The sequence below is a fragment of the Dipteris shenzhenensis genome, chromosome 3, assembly GCF_047967505.1.
Source record: "Dipteris shenzhenensis isolate YYH24624 ecotype China chromosome 3, Dip_SZ_1.0, whole genome shotgun sequence".
Classification (NCBI taxonomy): Eukaryota; Viridiplantae; Streptophyta; class Polypodiopsida; order Gleicheniales; family Dipteridaceae; genus Dipteris; species Dipteris shenzhenensis.
Genome location: NC_141598.1, coordinates 64407135 through 64426078, shown reverse-complemented (window position 1 = coordinate 64426078; position 18944 = coordinate 64407135). Strand labels below are relative to the sequence as shown.

The 18944-nt window shown below is 48.0% G+C and overlaps 1 protein-coding gene across 3 annotated transcripts in view; it reads left to right on the top strand.

Annotated features, from left to right (window-relative positions):
• Positions 1 to 18944, top strand: part of LOC147904165 (RNase P Rpr2/Rpp21 subunit domain protein) — a 109507-nt gene that overhangs the window by 75267 nt on the left and 15296 nt on the right. For 2 of the 3 annotated variants that reach the window (XM_087370996.1, XM_087371014.1), the window contains exons 4-5: positions 4275 to 4347; positions 4479 to 4596. In XM_087370996.1, coding sequence (XP_087227122.1) covers positions 4275 to 4347; positions 4479 to 4596 — 191 coding nt within the window. The remainder of the gene's footprint in view (positions 1 to 4274; positions 4348 to 4478; positions 4597 to 18944) is intronic. The other variant, XM_087371005.1, reaches the window with a different exon arrangement.

Below are 18944 nucleotides of genomic sequence, written 5' to 3'. Positions count from 1 at the left end.
TCCCCAACTAGGACTTCCCCGCGGCTAGAGAAGTCAACGATGGACTGATAAAGAGCAGCAAATGGGGATGTCTCATCCTCCCCTTGAATATCTCTGGCAAAGCAAGAGGTCTCGGGGGAGAAGTAGCAAACTGCGATAAACAAATCCCGGCTATCCATGTGTCGGATCCGAATCCAGAGAAACCTGGCGTGTGGATCTTTCTGCTCCACAAAGATGATCCCCACAAGTGTGGATATGTAAAGGACTGCGATGATTGCTAATCCTCGAACCCCTCTTGTATCCCTTGTCTCAATTCTGTAGGCAGACTCCCATGTATACCCGCTGACCACTGGTAGTGGGCGCTCTGGACTCTGATGTGTCTCTGTGTAAAAGACTATGTCTTGACCTGTATAGGATTTCAAGAAGTTCCCTCGTTCTGACAATAAGGTACCATTACAGTTTCAGATGGTACAGGATAGGGTCTCGGATGTCTGAGTCTCATAGGCCCCGCCTCCCTATGTGGGAGGAGAGGTGGGTGTCCGACAGGGGCTTGGAAGGAGTCGTCCATCTCGTACTACTGTCCACTTCCCCTCTTTGCGGGCTTGATCCCGTTGCTACAACAGATGGAGATCGCTGGCTGGTCTCGTAAGGCTGACCTACGATGTAAAGCCAAAAGTTGTGCCTGGGCGTCATGGAACCGGATGATACGGGGCTGCTCTCAGTTGGGGTCCCTCCCAACCCGCCATGCTCTCTCAATCCTGTGCTCAGTCACCCCTAGGGTAGTGGTCACGAAGACGTGCGCATCTGCCATTGGGGTAGCCTCAGTGCAGGGAATCCCACGTACTCTGATGTTGAGAGCCTTGCTAGCTCTTTGTTGCTGCTCCAGGATGGTAGCGGAAGCGGTTACCCTTGCAGGTTCCTGTTTGGCTACGTTAACCCATCTGGACGTCTCCTCAATGGCAGATTGCATGCCCACAATCTGTGCCTCCACGACTGGGGTGCTCCTTGGGACTGTATGTACAGCAATGAACTCCTATCGGAGTTGTGAGATCTCCTGTCTGAGCCCCTGAATAAGATCAGCTTGGACTCGGATAGCGGGAGACTGCTCATGTATGAGTCGTGCCTGCTCCTGGGTGAGGCGTGTCTACTCCTGTGCGAAGCGTAACAGCTCCCTCTCGTGCTCTCGGATGCTCTGGACCTCCATTAGCAAATACTCCCAAGCCTCTGATGGGTCAGCTCGTCCGTGCTCTAACGGGTACTGATAGGATTGTGGCCTGAAAGTGTGAGGAAGAGATTGGAGACTGGGTAAGATGGGCGCGGTATGGGGATGATGAGGTGATCTGAGCAGGGTGAGGGAGTGTGGGCTGACTGAGATGCAAAGGGGAGAGAAAGGTCGAGTATTGCGGAACAGTGTATGACCCCTCCAAAGTAGGTGTCATAATCGGGGAGAACTGTAGCGGGAGAAGAAGGGAGAGATGGAAGAGATGGTGTCAGTGACAACCCCAACCCCTCTATCCTAGGGGAGGATGGGGCAATCGATGTCATGGGTAGGGTTATATCAGGGCCAATATCTGTAATAGTAGAGGCTGTGGGCAGAAGTGGAGCTGGAACTGAAACTGGAACTGGAGCTGACACTGAGGCTGAAGTTGAGGCTGGCGCTGAGGCTGAGTATGAGGATGTAGCTGATGTAGCTGAAATCGAAGCTGAGACTAGAGCTGGAGCTGAAGTTGAGGCTGTGGCTGAAATTGAGGCGGAAGTGGGCCCCGCCTTTGCTTTGCTGTCCACTCCAAGTCCACTGCGGCTGTATTGTGTGTTCACATCTTCGAGTTTCAGTTGTGTCTGTTTTTTCTTGGCGGTTTTATCTGTATCCTTGCCACCTTTTCCCATTTCGTTTTGATTGATTCGTGTTTGGTGCAGGTCGTATTGTAGGAGCGGGAGCATGATGGGCTTCCTCCCCATGATGGGAGGTACCCTCAAGGGGGCTGAAAAGAGTCTGAGGGGTGGCGGGGGGGCTGTAGGTAGGCTGAGAGGCCAAGAGCATGCAGGGGGGCTAGTAGGGAAGGGGGGGGGGGGGGGTTGGCTGAGTGGTAGAGGGAGTAGCTGAGGGGTCGAGAGGGGGTGGGTGAGGGATGGTGGGGAGCTGAGTGGTAGCGGGTGGCTGGAGTGGAGGAGGCGGGGTGGAAGGGGAGGAGGGGGCACAGAAGAGGGAGCTGCAGCAGGAGGAGCGGAGGGGAGCTGCGGACTGAGGGGGAGCTGAGGTGGGGAGCAGGGAGGAGGCAGCGTGGAGCTGCAGGGCGGAGCTGTGGAGCAGGAGGGGAGGTTAGCGGGTGGAGCTGTGAGGCAGGGCAGAGCAGCCAGGCAGCGGGAGGAGCAGGAGCAGAGGGGCGGAGAGGGGAACTGTGGGCTGAGGAGGGAGCTGCAGCAGCTGCAGCGCAGCCGGGAGGAAGGGAGGAGCGTGGGAGGAAGAAGGAGGAGCGTGGGAGGGAGGAAGAGCAGCGCGGGTGGAGGGGCGGCGGAGCAGCAGGCTGAGGCGCAGGCGGGGAGCAGGAGCAGAGGGCAGGAGCAGCGCGGGTGGAGAGCAGGGCAGCGCGGGTGGAGAGGCAGGTTATGGGGGCAGCAGAGAGAGAGCTTGTTGCGTTAGATAAACTTCTGCCAGAAGTCCTTGGAATTGTTACTAAACCTGATATTTATTAACTCCTCCTCATTCTAGCAACCGAAATCTTGCTTCTTTCGGACCAGGTAGTTGCGTATCATCTTTGCCTCACTCGGAAGGTGATGCTTGGTCTCGAATCTGAGTTGGCAGCGTAAATCCTTACACTTATTATTGTACCAGCTATTGCAGGGTACCAGCTAACAACTGTTTTTTTTTAACATTGAGGTTCCTCTCATGGTAGGGACCTCTTCTGGATCCTCTATGGAGCAGTTGGGCTGAAGTAGTCTACTGCTGGCTGAGAGAGAGTTTTTATTCCTATTTTTTGGAAGATTTTGTTTCTTAATTTGCTTGTTTATTTTTGCTTAGTCACCTTCTTCTTTTCTTCTTCCTTTCTTTTTTTCTTTCTCTTTTGTTTATTTGACGTATTTTAGTAAGCACCGGGTTTGCCCAAGAGACTCCGTGGGTCTTTAGAAACCCAGTATAGCTGCTTATGCTTGGGCACTGATGACGACATAAGTGTTGCTTTGCTTTTTGTTTTTCAGAAAAGTTTTTGTTCTCTCTTTTTTCTTCTCTTTCGTTTTCTCTTTTATTTGCTGTGTAGATTTTTGGACTTTAGAACAATAAAAAATCTAAATTTGTATGATTGGATATATTCTACGTCTTACAAAGGTATATATATACTGCTGGCTGAGGTTCCTCTCATTGTAGGGGGACTGAACACCTCTTCTGGATCCTCTATGGACAGGACTGGATCAACTGGGCTGAAGTAGCCTACTGCTGGCTGAGTATAAGAGCTGACTGCTGCAACTGATGAATAGAATGGTGCCATGGTGTCTCTTTAATAGGCTACCCCTTGTTACTGCAGGCTACTAGGTCTGGAGAAAAAGCCGACCCAATACAGACTGTCTGATCAGTATGTGGGTGCTTTTGGAGCTGGTCAGCTGTATGTGGATGTCCCTGTTTGCTTATGTGGCTGAGGGCTGGTACACATTGCTGCGCATGATCTAGAGCTGTCGCAGCCCTCCTGGCTCCTAGGGCAGCTCATGTTACCCTGGATGCTGTTGGAACCGCTGCTACTGATGTGGCAGCCTGTATAGCAGCATAGCACGTGCACTGACTTGACAACTTGTACAGCAACTTGTTTGGCTTGTTTGGGTCCTTGGCTGCTGTCCTGCTGTCTTGTGACCTTACCTTTTCCTTGTTCTGACCTTGGGTGAGGGTTTGGGGTTAGATTGATGTCAATGGTCTGGCAAATGCCTGTGACAGCAGCATATGTACATTATTACAATACCTTTCTCATATGTGAATTCATGAGGCAATGCTGCTTCAAAAATTGAACATATGGTATGGGAACTGACAAGTGATTCATAGTTTATCCATTTGGAAGTATATCATACACGTGGACTGGAATAGTTTCCAAGCTTAGCTGCTAGCAGAATTAAATTGTTATTTTATGGCCGTGATTAATTATTTTTATATGACAAATGTTGTCTTCAAATATTTTGTTGGAAATTATCCTTTTTTGCCAGGGCCCTCCACATCTATTATAAAGGTTGATTTTCATGGCCTTAGCATGTTTTATGAGCTAATACAGAAATATCTGTTTATGGCGATTGACTTTTTTTCCTGGTGAAAATTTCAGGAGACACAGACCTGAGAACCAGCTTAGATCCAAGAAATATCGTCTTCTTAAGCAACAACTTTTAATAATTCCAGTAAGTGGGTCTTTCTCAAAATTTGATGATCTTAATTCCTTGCCTGATTGTGGTAGGCTTGTGTCAAGGAAGCGAGGGTTTTGAATTTCAACATTTTGCTCACTTTTTATTGTCTTTTGAAACTTTTGCAGAGTCTTAGGAATGAAATTTATCATTTATCTGGTCAGATGCTTGATTTAAAAAAGGTTATAGAACAGCTTACAAAAAGGCTTGCTGAGATTTCTACTATTGGAGTCCGTGGTGAGCCAGGTATAACTCCTCCTTTATTAGCTCACATTCCATCCCATTGATGTGCTGACATCTTGGTCCTTGTCAATATCCTTGTGAGTAAACATGCATTGATGGGGGTAATGGAAATTTAATTATCTTGTGTATCTTGCTCTGCTTTTTCATGTTAATCATGCTAGAAAGAAAGCAAGCAAATGAAAGCCATAACTAGTCGAAGACAAGGAAAAGAAAAAATACACAAGAAATAGTTTACTATTCTAGGCAAAGCTAATGCAACGGGGAAATCTGAAAAACATGTCTTTATAGAGAAAACATGAACATTTAACTACAAGGGGAAAAATTAGATGACAACTCAGCTTTTCAGGGTGGGAATATATTGGGTGGAGGCTATACAAACATGCTAGAAAGAGTCTCTTTGCGAGAACAGAATACTATTAGATTTGTAAAATCGAAGTTTGTTTGAGGGCAATCAATACAAGACCACCCAGTCATGTGAAAGTTCAACAAAAGCAGAAAGAAAGAAAGAAAGAAAGAAAGTCTATTAACATCCACGGGAGACCAAAAGGTCTATGGGACAGCAAGAAACCCTCTCGTACATCTGCTTTAGGGAGGGCACATGGCAGCTCCCAATGAATCAAACTCCTTTTCTTTTCATTGTTACATCCAGATGTATTTGATTATGTATGATCAGACTTGGGATTCAGCATGGGTGATGATGCTCGTTTCAGTAGCTCCACCCTTACCGTGATTTGTATTAGGTTTTCTTTCAGTCTCATAGACCCATCGGTCTTCCGAAGACTCTAATAAAATTTCTTTCTTTCTTTCTTTCTCTCTTGTTGAGGGTGACAAGCTTGTATCCTGATTCATTCTCAACCATATTCAACCACTTCTGAAAGCATGAGAACAGTTCAGATTTGGCTTTTAAAGCATATACTCGGCAATAGCTTGTGAAGTCATCAATTAGAGTCATGAAATATTTGTACTCTCCAATGGCATTTGTCCTCATTGGGCCACAGACATCACTGTGCACTAGCTGCAATTTCCTTTGTGAGAATTTTGGACAATCCTTTTGAAAAGGAAACCGATGCATCTTACCCAAAAGGCAACCCTCTCACACATGTTTGGAAATTGTGTGAGTTTGAGGTACATCATTTGCCATGCCCTGTGAATGTAACTTGGCAAGAGCTCTATAATTGAGATGACCCATTCTCTCATGCCAAAGATGAGTTTCAGCAAGCTGTGAATCTGAAATAGCAAATGGTTATCCCTTACCGGGCCCTAGGTGTTTTATGAGGGTGAGCCTTCTTCTTGGGCACTCTCGGTTTGCTGGCAGGTGATAGAGCCCTGCTCTCTTCAGGATGTACCACTTACTCCCTTCAGAGCTTCTCATGCTTCAGTGGACACCTCTTGGGAGATTTTGGCTAGCATTTCCTCTTGGCACATTTGGAGAGCCAGATGTACTGAGGCCTTGGATGGCACCCAGATACACCCATCACAGGTGTTCACGGGTATTTGGACTGACACGGTTCACACTTTGATATCCATATGGGCTAGCATGCAGGGCCCTCCACGGGTAGCTTCTTCTAGAAGGACTATTTTTCTTCGAGTTTGGAGGGGTTCTCCCTTTTTCTCGGAGGTTTCTACCGGATTGAGATGGCACTATCAGCCTCAATCCTTTCTTTTTGGCTTTTGAGCCTTTCGTGCATTGCATGATGTATCCCGTATGAAGCTTGCTCTAACGGTTTTTCTTTAATACTTAATAGAAGTCTCTTTTTGCAAAAAAAAGAAAAAAAGAAATAGCAAATGCTTCAATAGAAAGTGCAGCTGAGTGATAATCAAGGTGATAGAGCCCCTTTTTCAAAATGCCAGTGAGAACTATGGCATTGTGATCACGAATATCATATACTAAGCCTCTGTATCCACCAAATATCACTTTGAAACCTGAAGTGGCAATTGCTGAAATTGAAATCAAGTTGACTTTAATTCTAGGCACAAAAAGAACATTTGTCAGAGTGACAGGATGGCTTGAAATGGATGTGAGCTGCACATCTCCAATTCCTTTTACAGCATAGGAAGCATTATTAGCACATGTGACAGTCCCCCCTTGAGGTGCATTAGCTAAAGAATGAAACAACTGTCTACAAGAGGTGACGTGCTTGGAAGCACCACTATCAAAATACCAAGACTGAGCATCATTAGCAGTAAAGAATGCATCAACTTTGGAGGGATCAAAGGAGCAATGGACAGCCCATGCCCAATCATCTTGGAGAGCATGTGCATGTGAGGCATTTGCTGGCTCATGGGATTCAATTGCATGTGAGGCATTTACTGTCAATCATGCTTTCTTTTTCTCCGAATCAATGCGTTTCCGGCATTCTGAAATTTCATGCCTTGGTTTGCGACAATAGTTGCATCTTTTCTTCGACTTATTTGCTGTATTTTGAGATACATTGGAGGAATTGCCACTGTTAGGCGCATATTTAGGCTTGCCCATAGGCTTGGGAGCCTTGCTTTTTCCTGTCTGCTGTGAAGCAAATGCATGATCAGGAGCAGCAACAGGGGTGCTAGGGGATAAAGCATGAGCAGGAGTCCCCTTTGCAGAGGGATGAGCATGAGGGGTAGCCACTGTAGCATTGGCTAGCCTCAGATCAATCCGAGAAACAATGTTGCAAAAATCTCTTGCAACAAGAATATGTTTCATGCATAGTTACCAGCCGAAACAGAAACGGAAGAAACGGAAGAAATGGAAGAAACGGAAGAAACGGAGTTTCCGGGCCCCGCCGAAACGGAAACGGAAGAAACGGCAATATGATACAATTTATGTATAAAATTTTATTTTTTATACATAATATAATTATCAATAGAGTGCAATTTGCAAATCATACATAATACAATTATCTATACTTGAAGCTTCAGCCTTCAAGCATCAATGCATCATTCATACTTCTTGGAGCCATTGCCTCCTTTATAACTATCTAGGAGGGAGACATGGACCCAATAAGCATATCTCGGCATTGAGGAGGATGGAGAGGTCACAAGTGAGAAAGTATGGAGAGGTAGAAGGAGGATGGAGAGCTCAGAGGTAAAAGAGGATGGAGAGGTGGAAGCAGCCTGGAGGATCAGAGGTAGAAGTGAAGGAGGATGGAGAGGTTACAGGTAAGATTAAAGAGAGGATGGAGAGAAGAAGGATGGAGGGATGGAGAGCAGGCTGCCAAGCTGCAGCTTTTGCAGGATGGAGAAGATGGAGCAAAGGATGAAGAGGATGGAGAGAGAAGGATGGAGGTCCGAGGAAAACGGGATGGGGAGTCCAAGAGCAAAGGATGGAGGGATGGAGAGAGCTTAGAGAAGGTGGAGAGAGCAGCAAGGATGCACAGGAGGAGTGCAATCGGCAGGAGGCGGCGAAAAATGGAGCCAAGCGGCGAAATCACGACTTTTGGGATTTAGGGCAAAAATAGGTTTTACGAAACGCCGTTTCCGTTTCGCCGTTTCCGTTTCCAGCCACGAAACGGCCGTTTCGTGCAACTATGGTTTCATGAGATAAGACCACATCGGATAGTTGGTGCGTTCCAACTCATCATCTTCACGAAGAATGCCAAATAAATCATGATTGTTGCCAGCCATTGCAAATAGAACAAGTCAAAAATGCACTGACAAAGTGACCCAAAAGATGGCCTCAAGGCTTGCAGCTGCAAGAAAATAGGACTTGTTGTCCAAATCTGAAAAAGCCCCAAAATAAGCTGTAATTTGCAAATGTGATCAAATAGCCTACAATTTCTTGCTAATTTCAGTGCAAATCTGAAAGTATCATGCAATCTGCTTGCAATAGACCCAAAAGCCCCAATTTGGATAGCAAAACTGAGCCAAAAATGGGGCAAATTCAGGAAAATCCCCAAATTGTCTGAAAATCTGCAATCTACCTGCAAAGTCATGGCCCAAATGCAAAAGCCCCAAATGTCACAAAAAATTTGCAGATCTACTGCAATGCAATGTCTGCTCCCAAAATCGAAGCCAAACGATGGTTGGTGCAGAAGTTAGCTTGCAAATGAAGGACATCGAATACCTTCAATTTGCAAACAAATCTTGTAGTACAAAACCGTATGGAATCCGTACAGTGTACGGACGACTGTACAGACAGAGCGGGGCGAAAATGTACTGATGTTGAAAATGCACGGACAGTACGAAATCCATACGATTGTACGACACAAGTACGGAAAATCCGTATGACTACGAACGAGCTGACGCGCCGTACGGAAATCCGTACGATTGTACGGAATCGTACGGACAAGCTGATGCATCGGAGTTGTGCGGGACATCCAAGAGCTGTAGCTTAACCATGGAGCTGAAATGCGGGAGCTGGAGCTAGAAGCAGGAAGCTAGGATTAGGGAGCAGGTCCGGGAAGGAAGTGCTCTGATACCACTGTAGGCTCACGGAAGCAAAAGGATGCACAAGAGTGGAGCAAGAAGTGGAAGCCATTACATCAACTAGAATAATGAAAATGAAAGTACCAAGTACTATAAAAGAGAATCCTAGGATCTAGTGTTCTAGTGGTACCACTAGTACTGGGTGTCATAAGACACTAAACGTACTAGGTGACCTAAGTGCCAATAACTAAAGCTTCATGGCACATACCAAGGCTCAGAGGGCATCAATACGACCGGGAGAAGATGGTCTACAGCTATGGCGGCAAGGTGAAAGGTGTTGCGAAGCAAGAGAAAGATGAGATGGCCTATTCATTGAATGAATCTGAGGGGACAAGCTAAGCCAACATTTTAAAGGAGAGCTATGGCTAGAAATAGAGTAGCTTTTCCAAAACTAAAAAAGCTAAAAGCAAAAAAGATAAACCAGCTCTTTTGAAAAGCAACAACTTTTAATAATTTAATACTTCGATAACTTAATGAATATGGTTATTATTGTTATTATTATTTTACCACTCTACCCATTCACCAAGATTTAATTAATCTAGAGGCCTAGTACCCAACTAACCCTAGAACCTAGGCAACTTGTATCTAACTCTAGACAACTCATAATTAAACTAATTGAGACCATCTTTTAGCTCTTGAAAGGCTCTCGAAACTAGATACTCAAGGACTGGGTTTTGAGATCGCCAACTCATTAGACTATGCTATCTAGATCTGTCCTCATTAACTAAGCATCATAGCCTAACACACCAAGGCTCACCCAAGGCCATTGATGGTGTTAGGTAAGAATGATCGGGTATGCAGAGCCGTTGTGGATGTGCAAAGCGTTGTGAGTCTCGTATGGCATGTTGGTAGTTTAATACCATGTTGAGGGTGACCCGGTAAGATAGTCAATCGACTCGTAACTCCACTGGTGTGAAGTACACCCCTTGTACTAGCTTCTGACATCCTGTCACTGAATGTGATTGATGGATACTGAAGATCCATGGCCATGCGGAAGATGGCAGAGAAAGACCATACTGCAGATGGTGCATCAAATTAAAGGTGATGGAATCAGACTGGAGGTGATTATGCATAAAAATCTATGGCGTGCCGTTGTCTGTGGTCAGCCTCTGCATCCTGTGGTGTGAGCACGAAGACAGGAGCAGATTTCTCCTGCGACTGATACCTCTCAGAGCTCTATCACGGAGTTCTTTCAGCCAGATCAAATCATGAGACTCACAAAAGGACTGTAGTGCGTCAAGGTGTCTCTAGAGCTCCTCTGCTAAGGAAGACAAGAGAGCCATGTCATCTGCGTAAAGCAATATCTGGATCAGCGTGCCTGCAAGAGAGAAACCTACCCCCTTGTGTTTGCATCACTGTTTCAAGCTCGTCAATGTAGAGGCCAAACAAGGTAGGTGATAATGGACACCCTTGTTTGACCCTGATAGTGCTCATGATCTCATCTGTCCACCAAGATGCTACCCAGACTCTGCTTGAAACTCTCTCGTAAAGTGCCATGACAGTCGAAATGATCTCCTGGTCGTAACCCAGATCATGTAGGTGCTGTATGAGGCGGGCTCTCGGGACTGTGTCGAATGCCTTTTGGAAATCCACAAAGCGATACTAAACCCTCTGCTTCTGTGCCCTCGCCTCCTCGATGATACATTTGAGCGTGAGAATGTGGTCCATGGTCCCATGATCACGCCGGAATCCAGCATGTCTTGCTGCTCTATGTCCTCGACACTTTGCAAATTTGCTGACCTCGGAATCAAGTGTTGATGCATAAATTTTGGACATGACATGTCCAATCATAATGGTCTTGTAGTTCTTCGGGCTCATGGGATCCCCTGCCTTGTGGATGGGTGAGATAGTGTTAATGGTCCAGGTGCGTGGAAACCCCCTTCATTAAAGAGCTTTGCTAAGATTGGGGCTAGGAGGTTAATTCCATATGCAATGAACTCAGTGCATAGTCCCTTATGATCGTTTGCTCGGCCATTATGAAGTTTCATTACGGCATCCTTTACCCCCCCCCTCCCTAGTCAAGATGGTGCAGGATGTGGGGCGTGGCATATGTGAGAGGTTAGGGACTGGCTGATTTGGGATATCATAGAGTGTGCGTGCATAATCAAACCATACATGAGTGTCAGTGAGTGGTGAGGGGGACCGTCCCTCTAGAAATCTGCGCGAAAAGTTCTTAGAGTTGTTACTGAACAAAATGTTCAGTAGCTCCTTTTCATTCTAGCGAACAAAGTCTAGTTTCTCTACATACTAGTCGGCGGTACTCGTGTAGCGTCTTTGGTTCGCTCAGAAGACTGTTTGTGGTTTTGAATCTATGCTGACGGCGTAAAGCCTTACACTCATCATCGTACCGGCTATTACAGGGTACGGTCCCAGGGGGTGGTGGGCGGGTGGTGGGGGAAAGCGTGAGGGGCAGCCTTGTGTAGTGAGCGGGTGACTAGGGCAGCATGATCCTTTAAATGGGGTATGAAGTCAATATAGGCGAGAAGTATGTACAGACGGCCAGAGTATGTAGGTGAGTGATCGCTGTGAAAGCGTAGATCATGGTAGGTGGAGTAAGACCTCAGCAGGATGGGAAGTGCTATGCGACGGGGAGCAGAAATGCTAAAGAAAAGATAGGTATGATCAGCCCTTGGAGGGAGAGGTGCTACGGTGAAGTCAGTGATGCGAGATGTGAAGCCAGGGGATGCCATGATGTAATCAACAACACTGGAGGCTCCCCCATATAGAAAGCACGTGAAACCAGCCGAGGCAGGTCAACTGTCAAGACCATTATAGATAATGAGATCATGCATCCTTCCGAGGTCTAATAGGGCCTGCCCATAAGATGTGAGCACAAACGGGGCTGGAAGAAGTGGTCCAATTGACTGAAGCAAATGAGGGGAGGGGGCCCTATATATAGGGTCAGCCCTTGCCCCAAACAACCCACCAACAAGGGGGCACATGGCCGACCCCCTCCCTTATACAACCGACCAGCATGGAGGGTAGGCCAACCCACCTCTAGGCCCTGCCTATTAAGGACTTCCCATGGCCTCACAAGGGGCTGTACCCACCTGCCTACAAGGCCAACTAGGAGCCACTAGTGTCCGTCCCCCTGCCCTATATGGGCCACCTTGATCTTCCCTATGTGGGGTTCAGCACACATCCCTATAAGGGCTCATATCCTCCCTCAAGCAGGCCGACCGGGCAGCCTAGGTGGCCCATCAACAAGTCTGTCCACACACAAGCCCCCTACACAGGCATGACCAAGGTGCCTCAAGAGGACCTGCCACAGTGTGTTGGAAAGGTCACCTCCCCATCTGTAAGCCCCCATATGAGGAGGCGGTGGGGGTGGGAGACCTAGGGCATGTGCCCAAGAGAAAAGAAAGAGAGGGGGCTGCCAAATGGGCAGCACCTCACATCAAAAGAAGCGAGGAGGGTGCCTGGCTGATCTGCAGGAGCATAAGGCGGAGCAGAGAACAGCAGCAAGGACCCAAGAGAAGAGGCGACACATGGCGGGGTGCTGTAGCAGCAAAAGCGCACATGTGTGGGCAGAACAGGGTGCCGGAAAGAGGCGCAGCAGAGGCGGGACTGACCAGAAGAGAGGGTCAGCCAAGAGAGAGGCTGATTGGGCTGGTTGGAGGCAGCCAACCAGGCCTTATATAGGGCAGACCAAGGGGGCTGGGACCCTGCCTTGAAAGGAGGGCTAAAGCCCTAGAAGTATGGGCCTAAGGCCCCGGTTTGAGAGCCTTTAAAGGGCTGGACCAGCAGCAGACTGGTCGGCCGGAACGAGGCTGACTGAGTCAGTTTTTGTAGCAGGCCTTTGGGCCTATAAAAGAGGGCCACTCAGCCCTCACAAAACATCTTCTGGAGCAGCCTTCACACAAGCAGCAGGAGTAGACTTCCACCCATCTTGGAGCCTATACCTTGGAGGACCAAGAGACTTGGAGGAGCTTCAGACTGAGCTGGAAGGGTTGCCCACCTAGGCTGATCTATAGGCAGCAAGGTGGAGAGGATCATTCTGGACAAAGAGTCTACTACGCTCAAGGTGGAGCACGCGGACTCAGGGTTCTAGAAGATACTAGTAGATAGAGAAGGACCTTTGGTAAGATCATAGGACCACATCATCGGTGGGACTCTGAATCTCTCTCTTTTGTTGTGTCCATAGTTTTGGACGGAAATATATTGTTTTGGTGGGTTCTATATCTGGCTATGTCCACATCTATTTCCTTATCTGCACATCTTTGTGATGCACACTAAGTAAAGAAGTTTGTGATTCCAATCCCCACACACACTGTGTGAGCTCCTAGTCTTTCGCTGTGCATACCCTCTGTTGGTCGATTTCTAACACAGTGGCCTATCCTACACTGTCGGCACAGGGGGCAGGCACACCCACAACATAGGCCCTCTCTCATCTACCCTAGCCTCCACTGGGCAGGCACACCCACAAGCAAGGCCCTCTCAGCCTTTCTCCTCCCCTCAGCCTCTTCCTGCCTACCTTAGCTCTCTCCCCTTCCTCTCTCCCCTCCCGCCTCTCCCCCCCCGCCTCTACCTCCCGCCTCTCCCCCCCCCGCCTCTACCTCCCGCTCCTCCGCTCCGCTTCGCTCAGCCTCCCTTCGCTCAGCCTACCTATCTCGCCCCTCGCTCCCGCTCAGCCCCTCGCTCCTCACTCCTCGCTCCCCTCAACCACCCCTCACTCCCCTCAACCACCCCTCGCTCCTTGCTACCCCCCGCTCAGCCCCTCGCTCCCCTCAGCCACCCCTCGCTCCTCGCTACCCCCTCACTCAGCCACCTCCCTCCCTCCTTTTCCGCTCACCCCCCCCCCCCCCCCTCCTTCTCTGCTCCCCTCACCACTTTTTTTGTTTTTCTGTGAAAAAAAAAAAAGGAAACCACAACCACCTTTAAAAAAAAAAAAAAATCCTCGCCATCTTAGCCTCTCCTCCTTCTCCACCTCTTGCCTGCCTCTCCACTTCAGGCTTCCGCACTACCTCTCCACCACCTTGCACTGGACGTGCCTCCCATTATGGGGGGGGGAACCGGTGCTTCCGCTCCCAGCTGAACATTAACACTAAGATCTGCACCCACACCCCAAGAGAATGGGAGACAAAGCCAAGAAAGACGAAAATAACAACAACAAAAAAAGCAAACGACACAACTGAATTTGGAGGATGTGAACACACGTTACAACCGAAGTGGACTCGGGGTAAACAGCAAGGCAAAGGTAGGACCCGCGTCAGCTTCTTCAGCCTCTCTCTACCCCAACCTCAACCCAACCTCAACCTCAACCTCAACTCCTGCTACAGTGTTAGTTTCGTTTTCAGCTCCAACCTCAGCTCCCTCTATCTCTATCTCTATCTCTATCTCTATCTCTACTTCGACTTCAGCCCCCGCTTCAGGCCCACCTCTAGTTCCAGTCTCAGCTCCATCTACATCTACGATCAGTGACATACTCATGCCCATGGCACCGGTTGTTGTTCTCTTTCCCTCTTCTCCTGTTACAGCTCTTGCACAGCTTATGACCCCTACTTCGGAGGTGTCATACACTGTGCCACATTACGCTTCACTCTCCCCTCTCCCTCTCTATCAGCCCACCCTCCCACACCCCGTTGGGACTGCCTCATCCATTCCACTGTCATCTCCGTTCCTCACTCAGCCACCGTCCAGTTTTCGGACTCAGTCCCACTCTTTCATGCCACAGTCACTACAGTTTCAGCATGGACATGGGTGGACTGACACACCAGAGGCCCGTGAGACCCTACTCACGGAGATACATAGTTTTCGTGAGCGTGAGATGGAGCTGGCTCACTTCGCACGGGAGCAGGTCCGCTTCAACCAGGAGCAGAGCCGCATCATACAGGAGCAGGCTAGGGCCATTCGGGAGCAGGCGGGTCTTATTCAGGGACTCAGACAGGATGTCATGCAGCTCCGACAAGAGGTCACAACCATACACACTGCCCCAGGGAGTACCTTGGTGGTCGAGGCACAGATTGCGAGCATGCAATTTGCTATTGAGGAGACTTCCAGATGGGTTGACGTGGCCAAACAGGAACCCGCAAGGGTCACCGTTTCGGCTACCCTCATGGAGCAGCAGCAGAGAGCCAGTAAGGCTCTCAACATCAGAGTACGCGGGATCCCACGCACTGAGGCTACACCGATGGTAGATGCGACTGCGTTCGTGATCGCTACCCCGGGTGTGGCTAAGCACAGGATAGAGAGGGCATGGCGGGTGGGGAGAGATCCCAACCGAGAGCAACCCCTGATCATACGATTTCATGACACTCAGGCACGACTTTCAGCTCTACGACGCAGGTCAGTCCTTCGAGATCAGCCAGCGATCTCTATGGATGAGGACCTTACACCTCTACAGGTTTATGTGCTACAATTAATTGTTGTAGATACAAGAGCATACTAAATTGCCTTTTTTGAAGGAGCGAAGGCTGCTTTCTAGGAGGGGATCTACCTTGGAGTATATGACCACAAGCTTGACAGCCCATAGCTGCCAACATGTGGCACTTTTAGAATGTAATAGAATCTAGGATTAAGGACAGCAGGGGAATTGCCAAAATTAGGCAACCTTTTGCTCCCACAAGATGATGGATGAATGCAGCTGCTTGCAGTAGGTTTATGTACTCAGAATTTTGCCATTGAATAAAGTCCCTTTCGGGGGGGTGGGGGTGTCCAGCTTGTTGGTTCTGGGCCCTATGAGAAAGAACGAAATAAAGAAATTTTATAAGAGTCTTCGGAAGACCAATGGGTCTATGAGACTGAAAGAAAACCTGATATAAATCACAGTAAGGGTGGAGCTACTGAAACGAGCATCATCACCCGTGCTGAATCCTAAGTCTGATCATACATAATCAAATACATCTGGATGTAACAATGAAAAGAAAAGGACTGGAGCGGAGCGGAATCCTCCGTATGTCATGTCGCCTTGGCTGGTGCATAGCCGGTGATGGGACGTTGGCGCCTGCAAGGGGTGCCGTGCGTCTCGGTCTCCTGGACGAGGCTCAACGCAAGACTAGAGCCACCGTGACTCCCGTGGGACGTATCTCGGGTCTAAACAATGACGGGAGGTCCCCCAGAGTGATTTGTGTGTCCCCTCAATGTCTCATGTGTCGTGCTAGAACTCTGTGATCTTGCTCTGAGAGGTGTCTAATGATGTGGCCAAGCCCCGTCGCCTGAGTAAGTACTCTCTGTGTCAGACCCCCTCGTGAATGAAGGCCGCGAGGCATCTCTGATCTGGGTAGGTGAGGAATCTGGAAAGGAGCCCGGAGCTGTCTCTGAAGAGGCAGTGGTAGTGACCTCGGTAGAGACAAAGTGCAGTAACAAAGGGCCTATGAGAAAGAGAGTAAGAAAGATATATTAATGTCCTTGGGAGGCCTCACGGGCCTCTAGGACAAAACACACACTAAAAGGATAAACATCAAACATTAGTTATACACTGAGAGTCTCTTGGGAATGTGTATAGCACTCACAAAGTTATTATAGGCTAGCTACTGTCTACTACAAAAGACAATCGGCCTGCATTACATCAGGTTAAGACTGAGAGTCTTTAGGTTTGGATTCTATGATTAGTGCTTTTCCATCTCTGTAAACATCCCATTTTCCTTCCTTACGAGCATCCTTCAATTTAGTCAATTCAGTGGCCTTCATTTTGAGCTGAGTTGGAGTGAGCTCCTCCGCTATCCATATTTTAGTGGTTTGCTTGAGAATCTTGCTGCTTTTCATCTTGTCTTGGAAGCATACTTTGGCTTGTGTCCCTTCCTGTAAGAGGTTTTTTACATCTTCCGCTTCCCACTCTATTTGTGGGATTCTTTCCACGATATTTTCTAGCTTTTGCTTTTGACTTTTGACTTCCATGATATCTGAGAAAGAAAGAAAGAAAGAAAGAAAGAAAGTTTATTAAAGTCTTTAGAAGACCGATGGGTCTATGAGACTGTGAGAATCCTGATACAAACAAACTGTGAGGGTGGAGCTCCTAAACGAGCATCCACACCAATGCAGAGCTAGCGCTAAGTACTACATAGTAATGTTAGAGTGATTGACTACACATCAGTATCATCATCATCCTCATCATCATCCTCTTCCTCATCATCAGGTCATCCAGGTGGATGAGATAGTGGAAGCATGAAGTCGGCAATGGAGTGCTGTCGGCTACTCGCGGGTGTGGTCCTGTGTCGTCTCCTATCATAGCTCTGTGCCTAACAAGGCTACAGTGACCCCTGTCGGCGGTCCAGCCCCTACTTTGAACAGAGAGGGGATATCCCCAAGTGTATTCTGTGCGTCAACCCTCTGTTTGAGTTGTCGTGTCGTTGGCTCTAGATCCCGATCATGTTGGGGCCTCGTAGTATGGGGGTCCACATGCTCTGGTTGGAAGAACTCCGTGATTGAGCTCTAAGAAGGGTCTACCAAGGAGGAGGTATGCTCCTGTCAACTTGTCGAGCTGCTCTAAGTCCCCATTTGCAGAGAGCTGCTCTAAGTCCCCATCACTCTGCAAATCGACTGACCTCAGAATCAAGCACTGATGCATAAATCTTGGACATGACATGTCCGGTCATAATGGTATTTTAGTTCTTCGGGCTCATGGAGGTGCGTGGAAACCCCAAACAAAAAGCTTCATTAAAGTGCTTTGCTAAGATCAGGGCTAGGAGATTAATCCCATATGCAATGAATTCAGTGCATAGGCCCTCATGATCTTTCACTTGGCCATTATGAAGTTTCATTGTGGCATCCTTCACTCCCCCCCTAGTGAAGAGTGTGCTGGATGTAGGACGGGGTATATGTGAGAGGTTAGGAACTGGCTAATTTGGGATGTCGTAAAGCGTGCGTGCATAGTTATGCCAGATATGAGTGTCTGTGAGTGGTGATGGGGAACGCCCCTCTAGAAATCTCCGCCAAAAGTCCTTAGAGTTGTTACTAAACAAAATGTTCAGTAGTTCCTCCTCGTTTTGACGAACGAAATCCAGCTTCTTTTTGCGTACCAATTGACGATACTCGCGTAGCATCTCCGGTTTGTTCGGAAGGTTGTTTTTGGTTTCGAATCTGAGTTGACGGCGTAAAGCCTTGCACCCATCATTGTACCAGCTATTACAAGGTACGGTCCCAGGTGGTGGTGGACGGGTGGAGCGAGTGGTGCGAGGGTAAGCGTAAAGGACAGCCTCGTGTAGTGAGCGGGTGATCAGGGCAACACGGTCCTCCAATAGGGGTACGAATGTCTACTCTATCTCTGATGATCACTTTTGCCATCTCTGTAGGCAGCCCACTTTCTTGCTTCTCTTGATGCCATGACACGTACCATTCCCTCTCTCCTATGTTCTTACTATAGGAGAGTGAGGTCATCATCCAAGTATATTTTTGTCTCTTTCAAAGTTGTTCTCATAGTCATGAGGGTAGATCTATCCATGGCAGTCCAGAGTTTCAGCACTAAAGGCCTTGTGGGCGTCTCCGACTTGCCTACCCTTCTGGTTGTCTCACATGTGTTGACTCCCATCTTGGTGAATATAACTTGGGCATTTGGCATTGGAGTATCTCCTACTGTCAAGCCTCTTACCAACATGTTCAAAGCTTTGCTGGTCCTCCTTTTCTCTTCCTCGAGAGCCTCAGAAATGAATTCTTTCTTAGGGGCTGCTGCTCCTTTTTTAACCACAGCTGTCCATTCAAGCATCTCCTCTTTCCCTTAAGTAATCTGTTGTGTAATTTCTGCATGTTTGCCATTCATTGTGGCCTGCATGGCAGCCATCTCTCTCTTGAGGGTTGCATTTTCTGCTCTAAGTTCCTTCATCGCTTTGCAGCCCCCTTTTGAGGTCACCTGCGTGTCTCTCATTTGTTGTAGTTCAGTCCCTAATGCATGTACCTTGTCTTGGAGGTTGGTTCACTCGGTTTCTCACTTTTCTCTTTTTCTCACTCTTCACGCTTTGCCTTTTCTTTCCTCCATTCCTCCTGTATTTTTCCTCCTTGCTTCTTGAATTCAT